The 25,000-nt window shown below is 43.8% G+C and overlaps 1 protein-coding gene across 7 annotated transcripts in view; it reads left to right on the top strand.

Moving 5' to 3' along the window:
- The window catches only part of LOC143292726 (guanylate cyclase 32E-like), a 419,658-nt gene that overhangs the window by 361,749 nt on the left and 32,909 nt on the right, over positions 1–25,000 (top strand). For all 7 annotated transcript variants that reach the window (XM_076603252.1, XM_076603251.1, XM_076603256.1 and 4 more), the window contains 2 exons: positions 1,733–2,101; positions 4,284–4,365. In XM_076603252.1, coding sequence (XP_076459367.1) covers positions 1,733–2,101; positions 4,284–4,365 — 451 coding nt within the window. The remainder of the gene's footprint in view (positions 1–1,732; positions 2,102–4,283; positions 4,366–25,000) is intronic.

Here is a 25,000-nt window from a genome sequence, read left to right as displayed (position 1 = left end):
AAAAAAAGAGAAAAGAAAACAAAGAAAAAATGGATGTATGTTATAATGAACGCAGCATAAGTCTGTATTTTTTTTCTTCTAAGTTTCAATACATAATTTCCTTCGCTGTTTGATGAATTGAAAAAAAACATTTAGAAAATAACCAACCAAACAAACAATCAAAACATAAGACTCGGACCCAATTTGCCAGATCAGCGTAATTGTAAACATAAGCAAGCAAGCAAACAAACAAAATCTGAATCGTTTAAATGCAGATCCATTGTAGACAACTGTTACCGAACAAAACCACCTTTGAAATACCTTTTTATTTACAAACCACCTTTGATATCTTTTTTTTTTTTCAAAGGACCTTTGAATTTTTTTCGAATCATTGAATGATTTTTTAAAACCGGTAATGATCTTGTATGGTTTCCTTTGATGAGACACTAGTTCTGTTGTTGTCGATATTGTGCAAGCGTGTTCTGCTGGAAGCGGCATGGTTACAATTTGTGAGACAACGGCGGGGATGGATGCTGCGCTTGTCACACATGTCGAACGCTTGAGACACTTGAACTTTCAATTCGTTGATTAATTATAAAAATTTTAAAAAAATTAAAAAAACGGGGAAGGCGAACGGGAGGAAATGTTTAATTGACATGCCATGATTTAGTGGGATTAGCCTGGAACGTGGTCGTCTCCATTCCTGAAGGAGCGGAAGGTGGCAGACTGGTTAAGACGCGAGGGTCCGGGTTCGAATCGCCCCTTTCTTCCAAGTTTAACTGGAAAATCAAACTGAGCGTCTGGGTCACTCGGATGAGACGATAAACCGAGGTCCCGTGTGCAGCAGCACGCACTTGGCACACTTAAAACAAACACAGAACCTATAGCAGCGATGGTGTTGTCCTTTGGCAAAACTCTGTAGAAGGAATCCACTTTGATAGGTACACTGCTGGAACGTGCATGCACTCAAAAGTCTGACTGAGCGTGTTCGGATAAGCTGCTGGTCAGGCATCTGTCTAGCAGATGTTGTGTGGCGTTATTGCGTATATGGATTTGTCCGAAAGCAGTCACACATTTAGAATCTGAAACTGAAGCCTGACAACGGATTGGGGGGAAAAACGTGGTTATCGGCTGAATAGAATAACACCCTATGAATGTACACATTGCAACTGAGGGACAGCCGACCGAAAACAAGCGTCCGTCGTGGAGCGATAGCCGAGGGGCGGTGCGCTTGATTGGGAAGCGAAAGTCCTCGGGTTCGATTCCCAGCACATGCCCGAAACATTTACACTACCGTCCCATCTCCCCGCTCCCTGTCCCCCTTCCTCCCCAAGCCCCCCCCCCCCACCCCCCGGGCCCCCTCCCTCCCCACTGCCCTTCCCCACCCCCCTACACACACACACCGCTACTCTCCACCAGAACTGGGTGATCTGGTGACAGTCTTTTGGATGAGACGGTGTATCGATCTCCGTTTTGTGTGCTAGCAGGCACAGCGTGATCATCATGACCGTTATCATTTGAAAACTATATAAATGAATAGATGAATGAATGAATGTATGAATGGACGAATGAATGAATGGACAAATGGATAGACGAACGAATTAATGAATGAATGAATGGACAACTGAATGAACCAATAAACAAATCACATAAATAAATGAATAAATAAAAAGATGAATAAGTAAATTAATTTGTTTTAACTATTCTTTTTTTTCTGTCATCTGTTTCCCACCACCACCACCACTCCTACAAGGCGTGCAAGGCTTCAAAGTGCACATCAACCAGTACGGGGAGTCTGAGGGACGCTACGTGGTGCGAAGCCTGGCCTACCAACACCAGCACGACGAAGACGATAACATCATCAACAACAACGACAACGACAACAACGCCGACGCCACCGTCGTGACGGACGATATGAGCGGCGGGGTGCAGGACCCTGGGCAGAGGAGGCCCGTGGCGCGGATGTGGCAGGTGGGGTCGTTCTCCATGCACAACGGCACCACGCGCTACCAGCCCAGCAACCACACCTTCGTCACCTGGGTGCGCCTGGGGGGGCCACCCGTGTCCAACCCCAAGTGCGGCTTCGACGGGAGCAAGTGCGGCTCCAAGGCGTCTGAGATGTGTAAGTGATGGTCTTGTTTTTTGTGGGTTTTTTTTTCTTTGGTTTTGTTTGTGTTTATTTCTTTGTATAGTTTCTTTTTATATTAATTAGTTTAATCAATAGATTATGATCGATTAAGTGTAACGATTAATTAACAGGTGAATTATACTTAACTGATTGTGATATGTTAGATATTTTCATTTGATTTACTGCACGTGGTTATTGATAGTAATTAAGTAATGTAACCAACCTCCTTTTTGCACAATCGTTTTTTTTTCTCCACTATTGTCTATCCTTAAAATGCTAGAACACACAGGCCAAAATAGTGTGATCACGCAATGAGTGGGATCACTAGTGGATCACTTGCAATGAAATCGTCTGTCTCTGAGCTTCACTGTACACGCAACGCAGCTAAGTAGCTGGATTATCGAGTCTCATGGGAAGTTCTGCATCCAAACGTTGCAGACAAACACTTGACATCCTGATCGTTTGAGCATAGTTTGTAAAGTATGTGTGAATGGTATAAGACAAATTGAAGGGTGAGAAATAACCCACTCTGTTAAGAAAAGGAAAGAAGAAAAAAAAAGTCGATAACTTGGTGTTTTGATTTGTCTTGTTTTTTTATTAGCACGTAAACTTTCAGCATATTGTATTTGCTCTGTCTATAAATGATTATCTTGTATTATCACTGTCGAATAAACTCTTGTTTGAACCAGAATTGGTAAACGTAGCCACAACGCCAGTTTGTTCAGTAAGGTAATGGCCTCGTTTAAATGGGTAACTGAGTATCTTTCGTATGAATACATTAAGCATATAATCTCACTATATGTGTGGTTCGTCCGTCGGGATCGACGAGGACCATCTAGTCATCCTGGGGGTGGCATAAACAAAACTGTTCTGGTTAATAACCTGTCATGAAACTGTGTCTTCTTGATGGCGTGTTCATGTGTTCGAAATAACGTCACGTTTTCATTTGTTGAAGTTTGGGCTCGCTAACCGAAAGTTGCTTCTGTAATGGTTTCTTTTTCAACGAGCAGGTAGATCACCAGATGACAGACACAGAGAAATGTGTTGTAACAAAAGAGTAACACAATACGATGCGATAAGATACGATACAATACAATACAATACCATACCATACCATACCATACCATACCATACCATACCATACCATGTATCATGTGTCATGTCATATCATACAAACAATGTAACGCAGTACAATGGAGCACCATACAATAGAATAGAATGCAACACACCACAGCACAGCACACCACACCAAATGCCCAAAACACTACAACTGTCATTTTTCTCTGTCTCTCTCTTCATTTTGGGTGTGTGTTTTTGTGTGTGTTTTTTTTGTTCTCTGTTGTGATGCTGCTGCTACTGCTGCTAGCGCCGCCCCTCCATCCACCACCACCACCACCACCACTATGTATAGAACGGAATGCAATACAACACACCAAAGCACACCACACCACACCAGCATGCCTACTCGTGTTTTTTTTTGTCCTCTGTTGTGATGCTGCTGCTACCACCACCACTGGTATTTGTATTTCGTTTTTCTTTTCTTTTTTTTTATCACATCAGATTTCTCTGTGTGAAATTCGGGCTGCTCTCCCCAGGGAGAGCGCGTCGCTATACTACAGCGCCACCCTTTTTTTTGTATTTTTTCCTGCGTGTAGTTTTATTTGTTTTCCCTATCGAAGTGGATTTTTCTACAGAATTTTGCCAGGTACAACCCTTTTGTTGCCGTGGGTTCTTTTACGTGCGCAAAATGCATGCTGCACACGGGACCTCGGTTTATCGTCTCATCCGAAGGACTAGCGTCCAGACCACCACTCAAGGTCTAGTGGAGGGGGAGAAAATATTGGCGGCTGAACCGTGATTCGAACCAGCGTACTCAGATTCTCTCGCTTCCTAGGCGGACGCGTTACCTCTAGGCCATCACTCCACATCCGCCCATACCTACCAACACCACTCCTTCCACCACAACCACCACCACTAACCACTACTAACTATAGAATAGAATTGAACACACCACACCAGCATGCCTAATCTTTTTTTCTTTTCTTTTTTTTTCTTTTTTTTTTGTTATCTGTTCTGATGCTGCTGCTACCACTACCACTGGTACCACCAACCACTGCCACCACCACTACCACCACCACCACTGACCACCACCACCACTGACCACCACCACCCCCAGCGGAGTGGAAGCTGATCACAGTGGGCATCGTGCTGGCCGTCATGGTGCTGCTGGTCATCGGCGGCGCCTTCGTGGGCCTCAGGTATTGGCGCATGGCGCGGGGTCTGCGCAGGCAGGCGGCGCTGGGAGCGGCGGCGGCTGGGGGGCCCGAGGAGGAGGGGGGGTGCACCAACAGCAGCTTCTTGGAGCTGCAGGAGCAGGACCGGGAAGGGCTGCTGGTGTGCTAGGAAGGAGACCCGAGACTCGATCCCTGACCCCAAAGCCCCATACCCCAGACCCCAAAGCACCCCATACCCCAGACTCAAAGCCCCCCAATACCCCAGACCCCAAAGCCCCATACCCCAGACCCCAAAGCCCCATACTCCAGACCCCAAAGCCCCATACTCCAGACCCCAAAGCCCCATACCCCAGACCCCAAAGCACCCCATACCCCAGACTCAAAGCCCCCCAATACCCCAGACCCCAAAGCCCCATACCCCAGACTCAAAGCCCCCCATACCCCAGACCCCAAAGCCCCATACCCCAGACTCAAAGCCCCCCATACCCCAGACCCCAAAGCCCCATACCCCAGACTCAAAGCCCCCCATACCCCAGACCCCAAAGCCCCATACTCCAGACTATAAGCCCCATACCCCAGACCCCAAAGCCCCATACCCCAGACTCAAAGCCCCCCATACCCCAGACCCCAAAGCCCCATACCCCAGACCCCAAAGCCCCATACTCCAGACTATAAGCCCCATACCCCAGACTCAAAGGCCCCCCAAAGCCCCATACCCCAGACTCAAAACCCCATACCCCAGACCTCAGACCCTAGTCCGCAAGCCCTGAACCTCGTACCCTAAACCCTGGAACCTATGACGATAGACCTTGGACTGCAGTAGATCCTAGATCACATATCTTAAGCCCCTAGAACCCGGAAAGTATACCTCAGACCCTAACCCCTTAACCTCATACCAGACCACGGATCATAGACGACAGACCATGGACTCTAGTAGATCCTAGATCCTAGATCTCATGCCCTAAACCCCTAGACCCCGGCCCGGAACGTACGACACGGACCCTAACCCCCTAAACCTCACTCCCAAAACCTCGGAACCTTGACAACAGAACCTGGACTGCAGAAGACCGTAGACCATAGATCATGTACCCTAAACCCCTTGACCCCCGCCTGGAACCTACACCACAAAACCTAAGGTTATCCCGTACCCTAGAATCCGGAACCTAGACGACAGATCCTGGGCACCAGTAGACTCTTGACAACAAAATACAGATCCGTAGACCCCAGATCACGTTCCCTGAATCCCTAGAACCCGGGACCTATACCACAGACCCAAATCCCCTAAGCCTCATACCCCGACCCTAGATCCTTGACGATAGACCCTGGACCTCCAGTAGACCCCAGACCCTAGATCACGTCCCCTAAACCCCAAGACCCTGGCCCAGAACCTAGACCATATAACCTAAGCCTATAAACCTCGTATCCTAGGCCCTGGAACCTAGACGACAGGTCCTAGACCGCAGTAGACGCTAGACTGCAGATAATAGATCCCCAGATTCCATATCCTTAACCACAGACTCCAGACCACAGGCCTTAAACCCAAAACCTCAGAACCTAGACCTGAGAACGTAGACAACAGAACCTAGACCCAAGTAGATTCGAGGTCCTAGACCATAAATTGTAGATCCCTCTAGATCCTAGACTCCAGGCCGTAAGCCAAAGACTCCAGACCAGAAACCTCAAAACCTTGACCCCCAAACCTAGAAGACAATCCCAACGCTCCAATAGAGCCTGACAGCCTAGACCCCATACTCTAGACCATAGACCCTCGAACCTAGACCCAAGAAACCTAACGACAGACCCTATACTCTGTAGACTTCAGACCCTAGACCACAGAGCCTAAACCCCAATACCCCATAACCTACACGACAGACCCTATACCCCAGTATACTACAGAACCAAGACCATAGACCCTGCATCCCATGTTCCAGAACATAGACCCTAGAACCTAGACGACAGATCCCTAGACCCCAGTACACCCGAGACCACAGACCCTAGACCCAAGTAGACCCCACATCAAAGAGTGTGGGTATTTTGGACGTTAGACCCAAAACCCTGGATCCGAAACCCCCAAAGCTGAGAACCCAAACCCCAAACCTCAGATGATAAATGATGAACTCCAGACCTCGACAGACCCTTAGATCCCAGACCCTTGAGCCTCCAGCCCTCCCTGGTTGGTGCACTCCGGTCAGCTCCCTACAGCTGGATGATCCTCGCTCCACCCGTGCACACCCTACACCCACTGGCTTGCCGGCTTCTGGCTTGTTTTCAGTTTTGTCTGCAGCGTATTTTTCAACTATCTACTGCTAAATACATTTTCGTAAGCAGCAAAGAATGAGAATTATGGAAAGGAGTGGCGTTCTGGCACGGCTCAGCAAAAAGGAGAGCAAAGAGAAAAAAAAAAAAAACACTAACAAAACAAATTTGAGAAATTTCTCGGTCGAAAATTTGATTTTTTTTTAAATTCTTATTTTCAATGTGTACCTTTCCTGAAGTACTGTAATGCAAAGTCACAAAAGGCTGATTTGAAAACTTATTTTCTTCTTCGTCTGAAAATGTTTGCAGTTTTGGCTTCGGTTTTTTCGTAACAAAGGAGGAACAAAATTCGTTTGAGAAAAACGAAGAAGAAAAAGACTGTGCCAGAAACCCCACTGAAATATGACAGCCCTCGCAGAAAACTAGAAAGATGACAACAACAAACACAAAAAAAAACTACAACTTGAATACATCAGAAACAATCTTGCTTGGAAGTGATGGATGGATACGATTAACATTGAGACTATAATAGTGTCTGCCTTTGTGTGTGGTTGATGATTAAGGGAACATTCGGTTGTCAAAATGACAATAATAATAATTGGTTCATCACAATTCTTTTATAGACCAAGAAGCGACCCTCCAGGCACCGAACGGATGTAGTCAAGAGATTTTGCTTGAAAGATAAATGAGATGTTGATGATAATGATTATAAAGTTGGCCCTTGGCTTTAATAGTCATCAAGGAGCTATGTGTAGAAAGCACGAGAAATGTACTGTGACCGAGGCAGTGAAGAAGTACCCCACAAAGTCCTCTGTGAGTCAGCAGTCGTATATATACTGTCCAAGACTGACGTTGGAGAGGAAAAAACACACAAAAGTGAGTGACCATCACCCTTTGGTATGAACTGGAACTTTCCAGAACCACATGGACCTCCAAGCTGAACACTTGTGGTCAGTTACAGCGTTCCAAAAAACAATGGCAAGAGAAGCGAAAAACAAACAACGCAAAACAAAAACAAACAAATATCTGCGAGGGCTGTCAAGCTAGCTTAGCTTAGCCAGTCGAGTTAGCAAGCCGGTGGTGGGGGGTCGCTTTCAGCGTCTGTCTGTCTGCCTGCGTGTCTGTCTGTCTTGTCTGTATGTCAGTCTGTCTGTCTTTTCTGTATGTCCGTCTGTCTGTCTGCCTGTCTGTCTTTTTATCCGTCTGTCTGTCTGTCTCTGTCTTGTCGACCGGACTCACCAGGACCGATGATAGCTGACTGTATTTTTTGTATCGTTAAATAATAATAATAATCATGATGATGATGATACTGCTACTACTACTACTACTGATAATAATAATAATAATAATAATAATAATAATAATAATAATAACCATAATGATAATTATAATAATGATAACATTAAAAATAGCAATTACAATGATTATGTATAGAAAAAAAATAGTAATAATAATAATGATGCTGATGATGTTAACAATAATACTAATGATAATAATGATTTTTGTTTTCTATTGTTATTGTTTCACGACACAACTTCATTAATTGTCCTCTGCGAAAAGGACGTATTGGAGTACCGATCTTTCTTTTACAATTTGAAAAAAAAAGATGATGATTGGAAAAAAAAAATTATATATAAAAAAAACCCCTCAAAGATCTGCAAAAGGAAGGAAGGGGAGAAAGAAAGGAATGAAAATCCTCCTTGAATCAGTCAGTCAGTGTATGGTTATTTCATATATTGATTGAGAAATAATGTAAGGGCATGGATCACTTTTTTTGTGACGGTGCGGTTTTTTGTTGTTGTTTTGTTTTTTTTTGTTGCCGTTTTTTCATGTTCCAGAATTTAGGACTTTTTTTTTTTTATCTTTTTTTAAAAGTATTTTGAAGATGATGAATAATGATGGCTAAATGCAGATGCTGGTATGGGGGTGGGGGCTGGGGGGGGGGGGGGGGTGTCCATTCAGATTTGAAACTATCAGACAAGGCCGTACTTTCTTGATAAATTATATGTGACGGAGTCTGCATTCATTCATGCAACCCACTCGAGGTCGTTCTGTTGAAAATTCATAGCCTTTTCATCAGTAAATATTCTGGTATTTTCCATTGAAACCTATCTGTCGTCGGAGCGTTTCACTGATGGTAAACAGTATGCTGTTATCATATTCTCCATCCTGTTACAATAAATACGGTATAAATATGGTTAAAAGCAAAAGGGGAGCATAACGTGATTACCTCTGTTTTCTGTTTTCTCAAGATGTGTCTTTGTAACCTCAGATATTTTAAAACAGAAACTGATCTCGTCAGTTTAATTACTTAATAGTTTGTTGTTGCTTTTTGCGATCCTATTCTCCCCCCCCCCCTCTCCCACCACACCCCACCCCTTTTTTTTGGATGTTCCCATGACACATCAGTTTATTCACACACACACACACACACACACACACACACACACACACACACACACACACACACACAAACCGCGAGGGAAAAGGAAAGGGCCAGTAGAGAAAAAGAATGCACTTTGGGCCAGTAGAGAGAGCACTTTGGGCCAGTAGAGAGAGAGGGGGGAGCACTTTGGGCCAGGAGAGAGAAAGAGAGGGAGCACTTTGGGCCAGGAGAGAGGGAGAGATAGAGAGCACTTTAGGTCAGGAAAGAGAGAGAGCACTTTGGGCCAGGAGAGAGAGAGACCGCGGGGGGAGAGAGACGGGAAGGGTGGCTGTGGGGGCTGGGGGGGGGGATAGAGACGGAAAGGGGAAAAAAGGGGACCAGTAGAGAGAAAGAGCGCACTTTGGACCAGTAAGACAGAGAGCACGTTGGGCCAGTAGAGAGAGAGAGAGAGGGGGGGGGGGGGAACGAAAGGACCAGTAGAGAGAAAGAGCGCACTTTGGACCAGTAAGACAGAGAGCACGTTGGGCCAGTAGAGAGAGAGGAGATGGAAAACCAAGGGACCAGTAGAAAGAGCGCACTTTAGGCCAGTAGATAGAGAAAGCCGAGAAAGCCAGGAGAGAGATAGAGACAGAGAGGGAGACAGAGATAGACACATAGACAAGGACATTAATTAAGGACGGGGGGGGGGGGGGGGGATAGAGAGAGACGGAAAGGGGAAAAAAGGAGACAAGTAGAGAGAAAGAGTGCACTTTGGACCAGTTAGACAGAGAGCACGTTGGGCCAGTAGAGAGAGAGAATGAGAGGGAAAACGAAAGGACCAGTAGAGAGAAAGAGTGAATTTTGGACCAGTAAGACAGAGAGCACGTTGGGCCAGTAGAGAGAGAGAGAGAGAGAGAGAGAGAGAGAGAGAGAGAGAGAGAGAGAGAGAACGAAAGGACCAGTAAAGAGAAAGAGCGCACTTTGGACCAGTAAGACAGAGAGCACGTTGGGCCAGTAGAGAGAGAGAATGAGAGGGAAAACGAAAGGACCAGTAGAGAAAAAGAGCGCACTTTAGACCAGTAAGACAGAGAGCACGTTGGGCCAGTAGAGAGAGAGAATGAGAGGGAAAACGAAAGGACCAGTAGAGAAAAAGAGCGCACTTTAGACCAGTAAGACAGAGAGCACGTTGGGCCAGTAGAGAGAGAGAATGAGAGGGAAAACGAAAGGACCAGTAGAGAGAAAAAGTGCTCTTTGGACCAGTAAGACAGAGAGCACGTTGGGCCAGTAGAGAGAGAGGAGATGGAAAACCAAGGGACCAGTAGAAAGAGCGCACTTTAGGCCAGTAGATAGAGAAAGCCGAGAAAGCCAGGAGAGAGATAGAGACAGAGAGGGAGACAGAGATAGACACATAGACAAGGACATTAATTAAGGACGGGGGGGGAGGGAAAAAGAAAGGGCCAGGAGGGAAAGAGAGAGGGGGGGAGGGAGGGGAGAGAGAGAGAGAGAGACGGGAGGAGGGGGAAAGGGCCAGTAGAGAAAGAGGGCACCTTTGGTCACACGAGAGAGAGAGAGAGAGAGAGTTTCAGTTTTGATTTCAAGATGTCAGAGTGCGGATTGATCCATATACGCCACGCCGCATTGACAGTCAAAATACTGTGAATTCGAATCACAGACTTTGCTCCTTTTTTTTCTTTTTTTTTAAATTTGTTTCGCTGCTCATCTTATCGTGTTGTAGTTCTGGTAGTGACGGGCGCAATAGCCGAGTGGTTAAAGCGTTGGACTGTCAATCTGAGGGTCCCGGGTTCGAATCACGGTGACGGCGCCTGATGGGTAAAGGGTGGAGATTTTTACGATCTCCCAGGTCAACATATGTGCAGACCTGCTAGTGCCTGAACCCCCTTCGTGTGTATATGCAAGCAGAAGATCAAATACGCACGTTAAAGATCCTGTAATCCATGTCAGCGTTCGGTGGGTTATGGAAACAAGAACATACCCAGCATGCACACCCCCGAAAACGGAGTATGGCTGCCTACATGGCGGGGTAAAAACGGTCATACACGTAAAAGCCCACTCGTGTGCATACGAGTGAACGCAGAAGAAGAAGTAGTTCTGGTACTGCCAGTGTTGTGTTCGATAGGTTTACGCCCCTCGATTTCCGTTTCTTGTTGTTGTTGTTTTTTTGTTGGGGGGGTTCCCCGTCGGCAGTATCATCTGAGGAAGGTGTCAACGAAAGCTCCGAGTGTTCCTTAATAGGAGAAAAACAGCAGTTGGTTTTGGGTCCAAATGAAAGAGAAAAAAAAGAAAGAATGATCATAATGGACGATATTGTTGCTTTAGTCAGCAGCACCAGCAGCAGTAGCTATCACCCACAGGGTCCGTTTGCTGCGTAGGGAATGACGATCCAAAAAACAGGGTCTCACGTTTCACTGGGCAGTTCCATGGGTGGCCATTCCAGACCGCACATTTTGGTGAAGCAAGCCAGCACACACACACACACACACACACACACACACACACACACACACACACACACACACACACACACACACACACACACACACACACACACACACACACACACACACACACAAAACAAAAAAACAACAACAAACAAACAAAAAAACCTCCTGACGCACAATGCCAACAGGCTTGCAGGCATTGTGGAAAAAAAGATATGAAAAATGTCGATATTCAAATCCAGCCTCTTAACACTTGTAAAAGACCCTGCAACAAAGAAACATTCCCCAATGGTAAGATTTTTCGGAAAATACTTTTTTTTCCTTGGAGAACTAAGCATATTGATGCACATATATATGTCTGTATGTATGTATATACATATATATATATATATATATATATATATATATATATATGACAAACGTGTAATGACAGTTGCACAGCGCTGTCAGTGGGAGCTTCCCGGAGGAAACAGATCAGTTTCTTCACAGAAACACGTCTGTTGTGACAAGAAAGTAATGGAATACAACATGATCCCATACATGTTATCACACTACTATACAATGCAATACAGCTATAGAGAGAAGACATCAAAATAATATGACCGGAAAAAAAGAGGGAAAAAAGGAGCAGTTACCTCTCGAGAAAAAATCAAAATATAGCTTTTTACAATATTCTTTTCGATTTTTTTTGTCTGTGTTGTGCATTCGTTTTGTGACGTCTTTGACGTGAAGCGAAGCGTTGGTTTTTGTTGTTGTTGTTGTTGTTTTCTCAAAATTGACTTTCGAAAATCAGTTCAGAAAAACAGCCGAAAGCCGTTACACAATAAGCTGAATCGGTGTCCGTTCCCAATCTCGCTTCCTGCGAAAGAGTTTGGGGACGGGTGCAGTGAGAGCAAGGGTTGACAATTATCTTATAATTCGTAACTGCCGAGCACCACGATCTAAATGAAGGTAAAACGAACGAAGTCATGCACAGGGTTCACAAAGGAGTTAAGGACCACCAGGAAACTTGCTTGAAATCGGAAACTTCTTCTTGAGGGCATGGTGAAACAGTGCTAAATCTTCAGGAAAATCAGATGTATGAAGCCACTGTAATGAGCACCACTCACAACCAGAGCTGCTTTCTTTCTTCTTGCACTTGCATGATGAAAACCACAGCTGTTGTTCGCCGATTAACTCTAAACGTTTGGTTGAAAAATCGATTTTTGTTTTTCAAATGCATTTTCCAAGCTGTTCATTTTGCACGTGAAGCTGGTACAACTATTTGTGTGTTCAATGAAAAAACAGTGGTGGACTGCAATATGCAGCCATCAGAATTTAAGCCATCTCTCGGTTTTTATCATTTAGTGAAAAACAAGCCCTGTTTTTAGGAAGTGGTCGTTAACTTTGTTATGAACCATGTATATACTGGAAAAAATAATTGCTGATTCTCATCAGAGCTGTCTTTGGTTTTAAACACCGATTTCCTTTCGTTGTTTCCTCTTTTTTTTCTTTTTTCTTTTTTTCTTTTTTCCACTTTTTGTAAGTCATCGGTTCTTACATGCAATCTTTCGATCTCATTTATTTCATAAAGCCAAAGAAATAAACTTGTATTCTTAAAAGAAAAACATTTTTTTTAAAAACAGTATTATACAGTATATTTTGTCTTGAAAGGTAAGTATTAATCTTGTTAGAATAAATTGGTTTTGTGCTGATATTGTTTTACAGGATTTTAAACAATCATTTGAATCTTATGGTATCACTTCCAGTTGTTACCTCCACGTTTTATGTTTTGTTAAATTTGTTGTATTTCGAAAAAGAGAGTGATAGTTTGTAATCCGATGTCATTGATTTTTCTTTGTTTATACGTCATGATGATAAGCGTTGTCATTTGACGGTGTTTGTTTTTTTTATGACGTGTACATAATCTGGCGGATTCCGTCGTTCCGCGTACGGTTATCAGTTTGTTTGTTTTTAATCATTTTCTTTTATCAGTATCGGTGATGTAGATTTGTCTCTTCATCTTACCACGGGTTCATTCTTCTTTTTTTCTTCAAGTGTTGTTCTCCCAGTTTATACATACACCGTTTGCATTCAGGAAATATTTTACTTTTTTTCATTAACAGATTTTCTTGTTGTTGTTTTAACACCGATTTGTACTTCAACTTTTGACGCGGTTTTGAGCTTTTTAATTTTATTTTAATGCTATTTTTTCACGCGGTTGAAGCAGTTCTTGCGCATAACTTAGGGCTGGTGTCCTGGTCAGTCTTCTGGTCAGACTGTCTGGTTTTGGTTTTTTGTATACTGACGTGAGTTTCCCTTCTGCTCCAATTGTTTGTACATAGCCTTTGTTGTATTTTGTCTAACGGTTTTGTATTTTCGTACCGTTTGTACACTGCATGAAGAAACGTGTAATAAGTTGTGTTAATGGGACCACAGTTTAATGTCTGATCCATCTTCTTATCTATGTGGATGGTTTTTCTATCCTCCCTTTTTTGGAAGCATTAAATTCTGTGGATGCTTATGCATTATAGTTTGCCGTGTGCAGTGTTGCGTTCTTGGCAGACTGAAGGGAAATCGAGGTGGTATCTCTCCAGAGTTCGATTATTAACATTGATCATGCTTGTCTGATTGGTTGAGGCATGGATTAGTGTGTGTGTGTGTGTGTGTGTGTGTGTGTGTGTGTGTGTGTGTGAGGGAGAGAGAGAGAGAGAGAGAAAATCAGTTATACTTTTGGGGGCTGTTGATATTGGGTTTGTGTGGGGGGGGGGGGGGGGGGGGCGAGGGGTGTGTGCGTGCGTGCGTGTGTGTGTGCGTGTGTGTGTGTGTGTGTGTGTGTGTGTGTGTGTGTGTCTTTTGATTTTTGGTCTGATTGGGTTTTGTCTGTTGTATCGGGGTTTTTTTTGTTTGTTGTTTTTTTTCGTTTTGCAGCACGACTATGCTCAAGATGATGGGCAATATTAGTGTTGAATAGATGAATCATGAAACTGATTAGAAAGCGTAAAATAAAGCTGATGGATCTGAAAAAAAAAATTATGGTATTGACATCCATTTTGATTTACAAAGTAATGGCAAATGGCGCTAGAGAGTCCTTGAAAAGATGATGATTGTTTCCAGCATTGATAACGAATATGAATCATCCGCGATCTTAAAAAGCCGATCCACTCGAATGTACTCTATTCATATACAGTGCTTTTTGTTCTCTACATGGATTAAAAAAAAAATACAAAAAAAAACCCTCTAGTTTTAAGAGAATTGAAGGTAGTTTTTAATCTAGAGAAACTGGAAACATAACAATGATAAATATAGATATGAATATGGAACAGGTTCTCAATACTCTAAACATGAACAAGAACGACCAGGGAGTGAAGAAAAACCAGAGACAAGACAAGACAAGACAAGACAAATAGTTTACTGAACTGGTCCATTTGCCCATGTCAAAGAGAACAGTGGGGTAGGGATGAAAATCAGACGAAAGAAAACAGCGTACATTGCATGCCAAGGGTTTTTGAATTTCATTATCCATCCATGTAGCACGATCTTAACTGGAATGCCTTATTTATGTAGATTGCGACTTTCCTTGAGAATTTCATGTTTGATAGCAGTAACGCTAATCAGAACATAGAAGAAAAAACCAGAGAGAGAGAGAGAGAGAGAGAGAGAGAATGAAATAAGCGCTTTTGTATACAACTTTGAAAGCTTAGGAATGATGGTTTATAAACAAGTACAGAGGACGGTGTGGACCAAATGCATAACGTGGCAAACACTGTACAAAATAATGACGTTTTGGAGGACAGACACAAGTAACTGTTCAGTTGCCTGACAGTAGTGAGTGGTGTCGGGAAAGGGGTGTAGGCACCACGGGAAACCGACAAGTCGTTGGAAGCACCATGAACCATTCTAACCAACTATGATAATGATATGTACTGGGACTTAGTCTGGTTATCCACCTACACCCCCTCCCTCCCTCCCCACACCCACACCCCTCTCTCTGTCTATCTCTTTTTCTCTCTTTTGTGTCCCCTCCACCATCACACACACACACACACACACACACACACACACACACACACACACACACACACACACACACACACACACACACACACACACACACACACACACACACACACACACAGAGAGAGAGAGAGAGAGAGAGAGAGAGAGAGAGAGAGAATAGTTTTTTCTTCTTCGCGGGAAAAAGAAACTGAATTGACAGTAAGAGTGTATACTTGCGGGGATGGTCTTTTTTCTCTCTCTTTTTTATAAATTGTTTTTATTTTTTTTTTTTTTAATTTTGGTGTTTTTTGTTTTTGTTTTGTTTTTGTTTTATTTTTATTCTTTTCACTTTGCGAAACAGAACATAACGCAGATGTAAATGTATTCACGCAGCATTCATCAGAGCATCTTGCGAGGATGTTTGAAAAGTATTGAAGACTTGCAGAGAGACAGGAAAAAAACGAAAAATGAAAAAACGAATGGGACGGAGGAATAGAAAGATGCATGAAGTAAACAGCAATAACATTTTGAAACAAAAAAGAAAAAAAGACGTTAATGCCTGATTAAAAAAAACCCAAAAAAAACCATCCTACCTACCCATCCACCCTCCCGTCCTCTTTCGCCCTACCCCCCATCCCCCACACTGCACTAACCCTTTGTCCACCCCCCACCTCATCCCCTCTCCCCACCCTCCCTTTCACACACACACACACACACACACACACACACTCCTGTCCTCGATGCACTGGTGTGGTGGAGGAGAAGAGTAGTCACCATTTCATGGTCAGTCTTGAGGACCAGCATGGAGCCAGTTGCATTGCTCGGACGGAAGAGCCTAGTATGGTCGTAACCCGCTACTAACTGTGTGTAGTATGGAACTGGCCAATGGCGTAGTTCGGTCAACGTAGGCATTCAGTCACGTGTACCTGTCGAAAAGTTAGAACCAAGCAATACAACTGGCACCTGCAGGTCTTGCGTAGCTGTCGTGATCGTGTCCTCTCTTGTTACCTTTGATATTTATTTTATTTTATTTTTCTTCTTCTTTACTTCCTTCCGTACACTTTCGGATGTGTTGGCTTTAGATCCGTTCGTTCGAACTGTCTGTGTGTGTAACTCGTTCATCCATACCTCTTGCTTCTTTTGCCTTAGCAGCTGATGACTACACGAATTATTCAGTAGTTCGGTGGATGTTTCGGATTCTGTCACTCGCAATCACACACACTCACACGCACGCACACGCACACACACATATACATACTCACACTCAGACTCACACGCACACATACAGACACACACGGATACATAGACAGACAGCCAGACAGACAAACACCACACACACACACACACACACACACACACACACACACACACACGCTCCCTCCCTTTACAGATATTTAGTGGGAATGTCGCTTCGCTTGGATAAGGAGACCGCTGAGTGCTTTTTATGTATTGGAAATAAACAACAACAACAACAAAATTATACAAACAAAAAACCAACTCATCTTGATTTTATGTCATGTGGACGTAAACACCACTTTTGCCCACCGCCGCTTTTTGTATAGACACTATCAATCTCTGTACAGTTTGCACGTGTGTGTATTTCTTCTGTTGCTAGATTTTTCTTTATTTCCTTCTTTCTAATTCTTTTCCTTTCCTTTCTTTCTTTCCTGTTCTTTCTTTCTTTCCCATTCTTTCTTTACTTTGCGGGCTTCAGAAGAAGCCACCATTGGCATACTCTTGCCGTCATGCGCGTTTTGGTAATGCAGTGATTGTTTACAGCTGGAGAAGGTTTCTTGTGTATAATTTTTCGCCAGGTTTCTTCTTGGTAACCAGTGTGTAACGGTTGTCAAAAAAACCTATTCGTTTGTTTCCTGTCCAAAGCGGTCATACACGTAAAAGTCCACTCATGCACATACGAGTGAACGTGAGAGTTGCAGCCCACGAACGAAGTAGTAGTTTCCTGTCCACTAAATGTGCCAGGAGGGTAGTGGAGAAGTGATGAAGAAGTGGAAAACGAAACGAAACGAAACGAAATGGAATTTGCACTGATTTTCATTTTGATCATAATTATATAAACGATTTCTATTTTAATTGTGATATTTGTTTTGTGATAATTCTGAACGGAACAAGTACATTTTTCACCAATAAGGGGAAGGAAGGAGAGGGGGGTTGTTGTGCCTTCCACTTCCCTTTGTCCACAGCAGTAATAGTAGAGGGGAAAAAGACTTCACTCCCTTGATCTGTGTGTCTGGTGGCGTTGGGGGTTGGTGTGGAGGAGGTGGAGGATCGTGCGAGAGCATAGTGTGTGTGTGTGTGTGTGTGTGTGTTTATGTTGCTCAACACTCATTGTTTTGCACATACCTATTAAAAAGAAGGCAAAAAAAACCTCACCGTCAATATGACAGATGTGTCCTAAAACAGTCTTGTCCGAGTTTTCGGACATTTGAATCAAACGCTTTCTCCAAGGCAGCAGCCACTTAAACGTTATAAGTCACAGCTTTGCTGTTGTTGTTGTTGTTGTTGTTTTTCCTCCGTCGTTTCGCGGCCTCCAGTTTGATTGAATATCTTCGGGCTAAAAGCTCTCAACTCTTACATAAAATTAATGAAAATGATCTTCGGGGTTGATTCTTTGGCAATCATTCGTTCATTTAAGTCAGGCAGCTAGCTAATCGATGAGCAAAGAGATCATTAGTCTTTTTGTTTTTATTTTCATAAAAAAATAAAAAAATTTCTCGTCGTCTCCGGTTGGAACAAGATCATGGGCCGCCGCCGCCGCCGCCGCACGCTACACAACTCGCCAAGCAGAAAATGTGAGGCGGCATTACGATGGATTCTCTGGATAGAGCCGTGCAGGCGCTGAGTTAATCAGGCGAGTTAATGGACGGGAAGGATGCTCGGTGCGATCATCTCCGCACCCCCTGCTTCCCTCCTGGCAACTGCCACACACCCACACCCCCCGCTCCTATCTGGTCTGATGGGACTGCGTGACTCCTGCATGCTGTCCTGTCCTGTCTTTAAGTGTTCGTTTGACGTATGTTGCGGACGGGTCGTGTCTTTGCACGTGATCCCTGCTGTCCTGTCCTCGAGTGTTGGTTCACATGTCTGGGTAGAGGACAGGTTGGGTCAACTGCACGTGTTTCCTGCAGTCCTGTCCTTGAGTGTTCGTGTGACGTGTGTAGAGGACAGGTCTGTCTTTGCACGCGATTCCTGCTGTCCTGTCCTTAAGTGTTCATTCACATGACGGGGTAGAGGACAGCTCCAGCTGTCGTGTCCTTAAATGCCTAAAGTGTCTCACGTTACTCAAGCTGTCTTTTCGGACACGGTCTTGACGCTATAAACGCTCAGGCGAAACTGATGTCTGATTGGAATCCAACCTGTTTTTGTTTTCCACTCCACATGGGGCTCTTGCTGTCTGGCTGGGCCGTTAGCAACAGGGTGTGGGAACAAAGCTATGGCCAGTAACTAAAGCTTCCAACCTCTGTTGCACTTTCAAAGTGTTGTTCAGTCAAATTTATTTATTTATTTATGTAAGCTTATCTATTATTTATTCACCTTTTTTTTCCTCAAGGCCTGACTAAGCGCGTTGGGTTACGCTGCTGGTCAGGCATCTGCTTGGCAGATGTGGTGTAGCGTATATGGATTTGTCCGAACGCAGTGACGCCTCCTTGAGCTACTGAAACTGAAACTGAAACTGTTCAGTTTGTTGCTTATCCATGTCGTGTGATTTCAGACGACATCGGGATTTTTAGATACATATAAAACATGAATCTAGAGAAATTGCACCTGCTTTACACATCACACCATGGTTGTTTTGTTGTTGTTGTGGTGGTGGGTTTTTTTGTGTTTTTTTTCGTTTCCAAGTGAATCAGAGGCAGTGGATATGGCATATAGGTTTTCTACTCTTTCTAATAAAAGAGGAACTGAAAGAAACTGAGGATAGAATATTAAATGTTGGAACAGCAGAAGCTTGTGCCACAGCTGATTAATGTCTTCAGCTGCCGGCGAAGAGCAACAGACACCATGACTACAGGTGTAGGGGAGTGAGATGAATGCTTGTGTAAAAAATGTTGTTTCCTCTCCGTGGAAATAAACGGCAGTGGTTTTCGGATCCTTGTCTTGTTCCAGGCTGACAGTGGATTTCGCATCCTTGTCTTGTTCCAGGCTGACAGTGGTTTTCGCATCCTTGTCTTGTTCCAGGCTGACAGAGAGACACTGAACTGAAAGCTGAGGACGGGTGGGTCATGGGGGTGGGGACATGTCAGGGTCGTAACCAAACTTTGAACAGTTAGGGTTTTCATCAGCCATGGATGAAGAGTGCTTAACATAAAAATAAATAAATAAATGCAGCATACTGGTGAACAGATCACTCACACACACACACACACACACACACACACACACACACACACACACACCAAAATAAACACTGTGCTTGTTTGCTCTTCATACAAATTATTGGAATCCGTTGGTCATCCCTATCTAAGTTTCTGTTCGAACGGGAAGGCAGTGGTGGGTAGTGAAACTAAAGAATGGTTTTTTGGCCTGTAAATTCAGATTCTCAGCCACAGCATAACGATACAGAAAACTGCGAACACACAGAAATCCGAGAGCTGCTGAATAACTACTCCAACTAAAAAGCTGTTCGCGTACTACTACTTCTCTCCTCTCGGGGGATTCGGAGGCAGTGGTTACCAAGTCAGGTTTCTGTTTCTATGAAGAGGCACTGTAATAATACAGCGGAAGGGAATGTGGAAAAAAAAAAGTTGTTGGAACTCCAGAAAATGATGAAGACTTTCAGTTGTAGACATGGATAAGGTCTACAGGTAATTGGAGGGGGCGTGGGGGGGGAGTGTTGGAGGCTGGGATTTGTTTGATTCGGAAGCAGTGGTTATCGAGTTCAGGTTTCTGATAACTGAAAGCATGGTACTGTTTGGCATTGCTCAAAGAGTACGCGCTGATACAGTGTTCGACCTTTTTATACTTGTTAGAAAAATGTACATTTATAAATGTAAATTTGACAAATGTAGGCCCAACCTAGCAGCTTTTGAAAGATACATTTCCTGGCGTTTTAAGACAGACGAACACAATGCAAGAATGCAATATAACATTCAAGACAGCAAAGTGGTTGTTTTACAAGACATTGATTAAAGGCGTTCCTTAATGTGTAAAGGGGTCGAATGTGTTTGATACATGCCAGGTGGTTATTTGTTTTCTTTTCTAAATTATTATTATCATTAATTTATTTTGATGACAGATAACTTGTTATTGGTTGTTGTTTGGATTTTTTTTTATTGATTTGTTATTATTATTATTATATCTTTTTTTTATTCTTTCTTTTTTGTTCTTTGTGTATAATGAAATAGAAATACCCTTGCAAGTTAATTGTCATTGAAGTTCATGGCAATTACTTAATGTGTTAAGGATGTAATTTTCCAATGGTGACATACGCGAATTGTGCAACATTATGTCAAACATGGTGTTTCAGTGAGAGAAATATAACCTTCAATGCAAGGGGGAAAAACAAAGAGTTCATGTTTCTGTTTCCATGAAAAGGCACCGTAATATAACGGAACGGAAGGGGAGAGAAAATTCAGTTCAATTCAAAATACTTTATTATCTGCTTCAACCAAAAACAGAAAATTTTCTTTAGGCTCACTTAAAATAAAATGCCCGTCAGCAAAAAACAAACAAACAAAAACAACCCTGACACACCCTTCACTTATCACCATGCACACATCAATTATTATGTAAAAAGAAAAACATGTGGGTAAGATACTATTACATTATGATTCAGAGTGTAACAACTGTGTGTGTGTGTTGCGTATGTGTCCGCGCGTGTGCATGCATCGTTTTGTGTGTGCGCACGCGCGCGCACGCGTGTGTGTGCCTGCGTGTTGAGCGTGTGCGAAACATGGGTAAGGCCTACAGGTGGGGGTTGGGGGCGGGGGTGTTTCGGAAGCAGTGGTTATCGCGTTCAGGTTTCTGTTTCTGTGAAGAGTTACTGTACTGAAACGGGGAAGGGACAAAAAAAGTTACCGAAAGAAAAGCTTCGTCCAACACTGATGAAGGCTTTTCCAGCTGTAGCAGAACAGCAATTAACGAGAAGTCTGGATAGGGTGTACAAGAGGAAGGGCGGGCGGGAAATGGAGGAGTGGGTGCGAGTAGGGTGTGTGCGTGGGTGGGGTAGGTGCGTGGAATTTTTTTGCTGCACAACACACACACACACACACACACACACTCACTCACTCACTCACTCACTCACACACACACTCAAGCACACACACAAACCGCAGCCATGCATGTTCTGAGGTGTCCACAGTGGGGAATTAGAAACTGTGATTATAGCTCGCATGTCCAATTTCTTTGCTGGCACAGAGAGCTCGAAACTCGGAAAATGTTTTGCGTACTTCAACATACAAACTTGCTAGCGCGCGCACACAGACACACACACAGACACACACACACACACACACACACACACACACACACACACACACACACACACACACACACACACACACACAAGAAAAAGATTTTTTTTTAAACAGGGACAGGATACAGGGTTTTAGGGAGAAAATGTTGAAGTAAGAGAGAGGAGACAAGAGGGGTGTGGGTCTGAAGAAAGTGGGAGTGATGATGGTTCACAATTGTGTAATTGCACAATTCTGCAGATTGAAGCAGGACAGTGTCCGGGCTGGGGGTGGGGGTGGGGGGGGGTGGGTGGGGGGGGGCTTGGAGGATGGAGAGGGGAGCGTAACATTGTCTCTTTAATGTCAAACATTCCTTGGGGGTATTGGGGGTGGGGTGGGGGGGGTGTTTGGGGGGGAGCAAAGGGCTGTTGACAAGGAGAATTATTCAGATGCACTCTCTCTCTGTCTCTGTCTCTGTCTCTCTCTGTCTCTCTGTCTCTCTGTCTCTCTCTCTCTCTCTCTCTCTCTCTCTCTTTGTTTTCTGTTGTTGTTTTTTGCGTTGAATTGTAAATGTAGCGGCGGTGGTGGTGATTATGTGTGTGATGGAGTGGTGGGCTGTGGTAGATAACTGGTTGTCATCTCGAAACAGCCTGTGGTATTAACAACGACAATAAAACACACTAATGATAATAAGAATAAGTAGTAGTGGTTGTATAGCGCTGAATCATGTCAGAGACAAATCAACGCGCTTTCACACCAGTCATTCAAAACGCATGCATTACTCTAAACTTGAGAAACTGAAGACATAGAAGAGGCAGGGGAGGGAAGCTATCTTGCGAAGAGGTGAGTTTTAAGGCCAGACTTGAAAGAGTTGAGTGCTGAGACCTGACGAAGCGAAAGTGGAAGTTCATTCCTTATGCAAGGTCCACAGACAGAGAAAGAACGGCGGCCGACAGTAGAGTGTTTGAATATGGGTGGATTCTAAGCCGATCGTAGAGATCGAGATGGGGTGTAGAAGTGAAGGCAGCCACAGAGATAGGAAGGGGCAGATTTGTGAATACATCTATGACATAATGCTGATCTTGTACTTAATTCTGTAATAACGGCTAAGCCATAATGTTTTGGTTGCTTTGGGGAAAACAGCAAGGAATGAGAAATGTATCCGTATCGGTGTTTTGATCGGTAAAATGAAAATACACGTTGTAAAGAGATAATAGACACCCCTCCCCCCCCACCCCCACCCCCATTGTTTCCTTTCTCAATTTGTGCATTCGGAACGAAAGTTGGTGTTTCGCCATTTCAAGTATTTGTAAGCCCCTTTAGTATGGGGCCAAGGCATTAAACTAAGTACGAGCGTGCAATGTTCGCACCTCTCTCTCTCTCTCTCTCTCTCTCTCTCTCTCTCTCTCTCTCTCTCTCTCTCTCGCTCGCTCGCTCGTTCACGCTTCACCATACACACTTGTCCACTTGACATTTATTATCTTCTTTAATTATTCTTTATTTTACCTATCATATTTTTTTTCGTTCGCTCATTGAACCCTTCTTACATATCAATGGGAAGTGCTCGCTTCCGTGCAGCGGTGACGCAACACAGACCCGTGAAGATTAGCTCCCTTACCCTTCTGTTTTACCCCCTTTCCCCGGCACAGTGCTCCCCCCCCCCCCCTCCCTTTTTTTGTTGCCTTGGGTGCTTCTGTGCGCCAAGTGCGTGCTGCACACGGGACCTCGTGGTGTTGTTGTTGTTTTTTGTTTGTTTGTTTGTTGTTGTTGTTTTTGTTTGTTTTGTTTTGTTTTGTTTGTTTTTTTTTTTGTTTTTTTCACATCCGAATGACTAGACACTCAGTTTGATTTTCAAATCAATTGAAAATCAAACTTGGGAGAAAGGACAAGAGCGGGAACCGAACCCAGATCCTCACGCACGGAAACTGTATTGCTGGCTGATAAGTGTCTTAACCATTCTGCTACCTTTCCCCTCCGAGGACCGGGGAAGTTTGTCACACTTTGATGGATTTGGCTTCCAGATCGCTGCTGAATGACCACTTGATAAGACAAAGACAAGATAATGTGCCAGTTTATTGTCTTGTCTAAACTCTTGAGACATTTTGCCTTGTGGCACGGGCTCACGTAACATTAAGCGTATAAAACGCGATCACGTTTTCGAACATGCAGAATACTTTATTTTCTCAACGTGTATATAGACAAACCATATTAAGATGCAAACGATCATTACAATCAATAATCACAGTAGACAAGAACAACAGAAACCCTTAAAAAGTAATTTAGAGTAAATCATACGTTCACCATCATAGCCATATACATGCAATAATAGTCACAGTTAAAGGATAGACATAATAGTACACTAAAAGTTGACATAGACATGTAATAACAATATACAATTCACAGTACTTTGAGTAAGGATGCCCTATTCCACGCAAATACACTCTGGCATTCATTTTCAGTCATACATGACCAGTCATTAAAACACGGATCAGCAATAACATACTTGTTGAAAGATTAACATTGACTAAGGTGTGAGAAAAACCACAAATCATTGAGACTGAAAAATAAGATTTCCTGCAGCACATAACAACAATGTTCCACTGGCATACAGAATATGTACACACAATCACCCCGCCTGCCCTCCCCCCTCCCCTCACACATCCACTCCTCCCTCACACATGAGCGCACGTCAGCACGTCAGTACATACTGGTAGTGAAAGCTTGCCAGCTATGTGATGTGGTGTTATGTATTTTATCGTGTTACTATTTTTGTCGCAACAGATTTTTCTGTGTGAAAATCGGGCTGCTCTCCCCGGGAGACCACGTCGCCACATTGCAGCGCCCCCCATCCCCTCCCCGCGCCCCCTCCCTTTTTTTCTTTCTTTTTTTTTTCTCCCAGCTAGTGTAGATGCTTTGTCTATCAAAGTGGAATTTTCTACACACTTTTCCCGGAGACAACCCTTTTATTGCTGAGGGTTCTTTTACGTGCGCTAAAAGTGCATGCTACACACACTGAAACTCGGGTTTATAGCCTCATCCGAATGACTAGCGACCAGACAACCACTCAATGTCTTGTGGAAAGGGAAGGAGATATTGGCGAGTGTGTGATTCGATCCCGTGCGCTCAGGTTCTGTCGCTTTCTTGGCGGACGCCTTACCACTAAGTCAACACCCTGAGATAGCAGAATGGTT

This window comes from Babylonia areolata, chromosome 18 (genome assembly GCF_041734735.1).
Source record: "Babylonia areolata isolate BAREFJ2019XMU chromosome 18, ASM4173473v1, whole genome shotgun sequence".
Lineage (NCBI taxonomy): Eukaryota > Metazoa > Mollusca > Gastropoda > Neogastropoda > Buccinidae > Babylonia > Babylonia areolata.
This window is presented reverse-complemented; position numbering and strand designations above follow the sequence as displayed.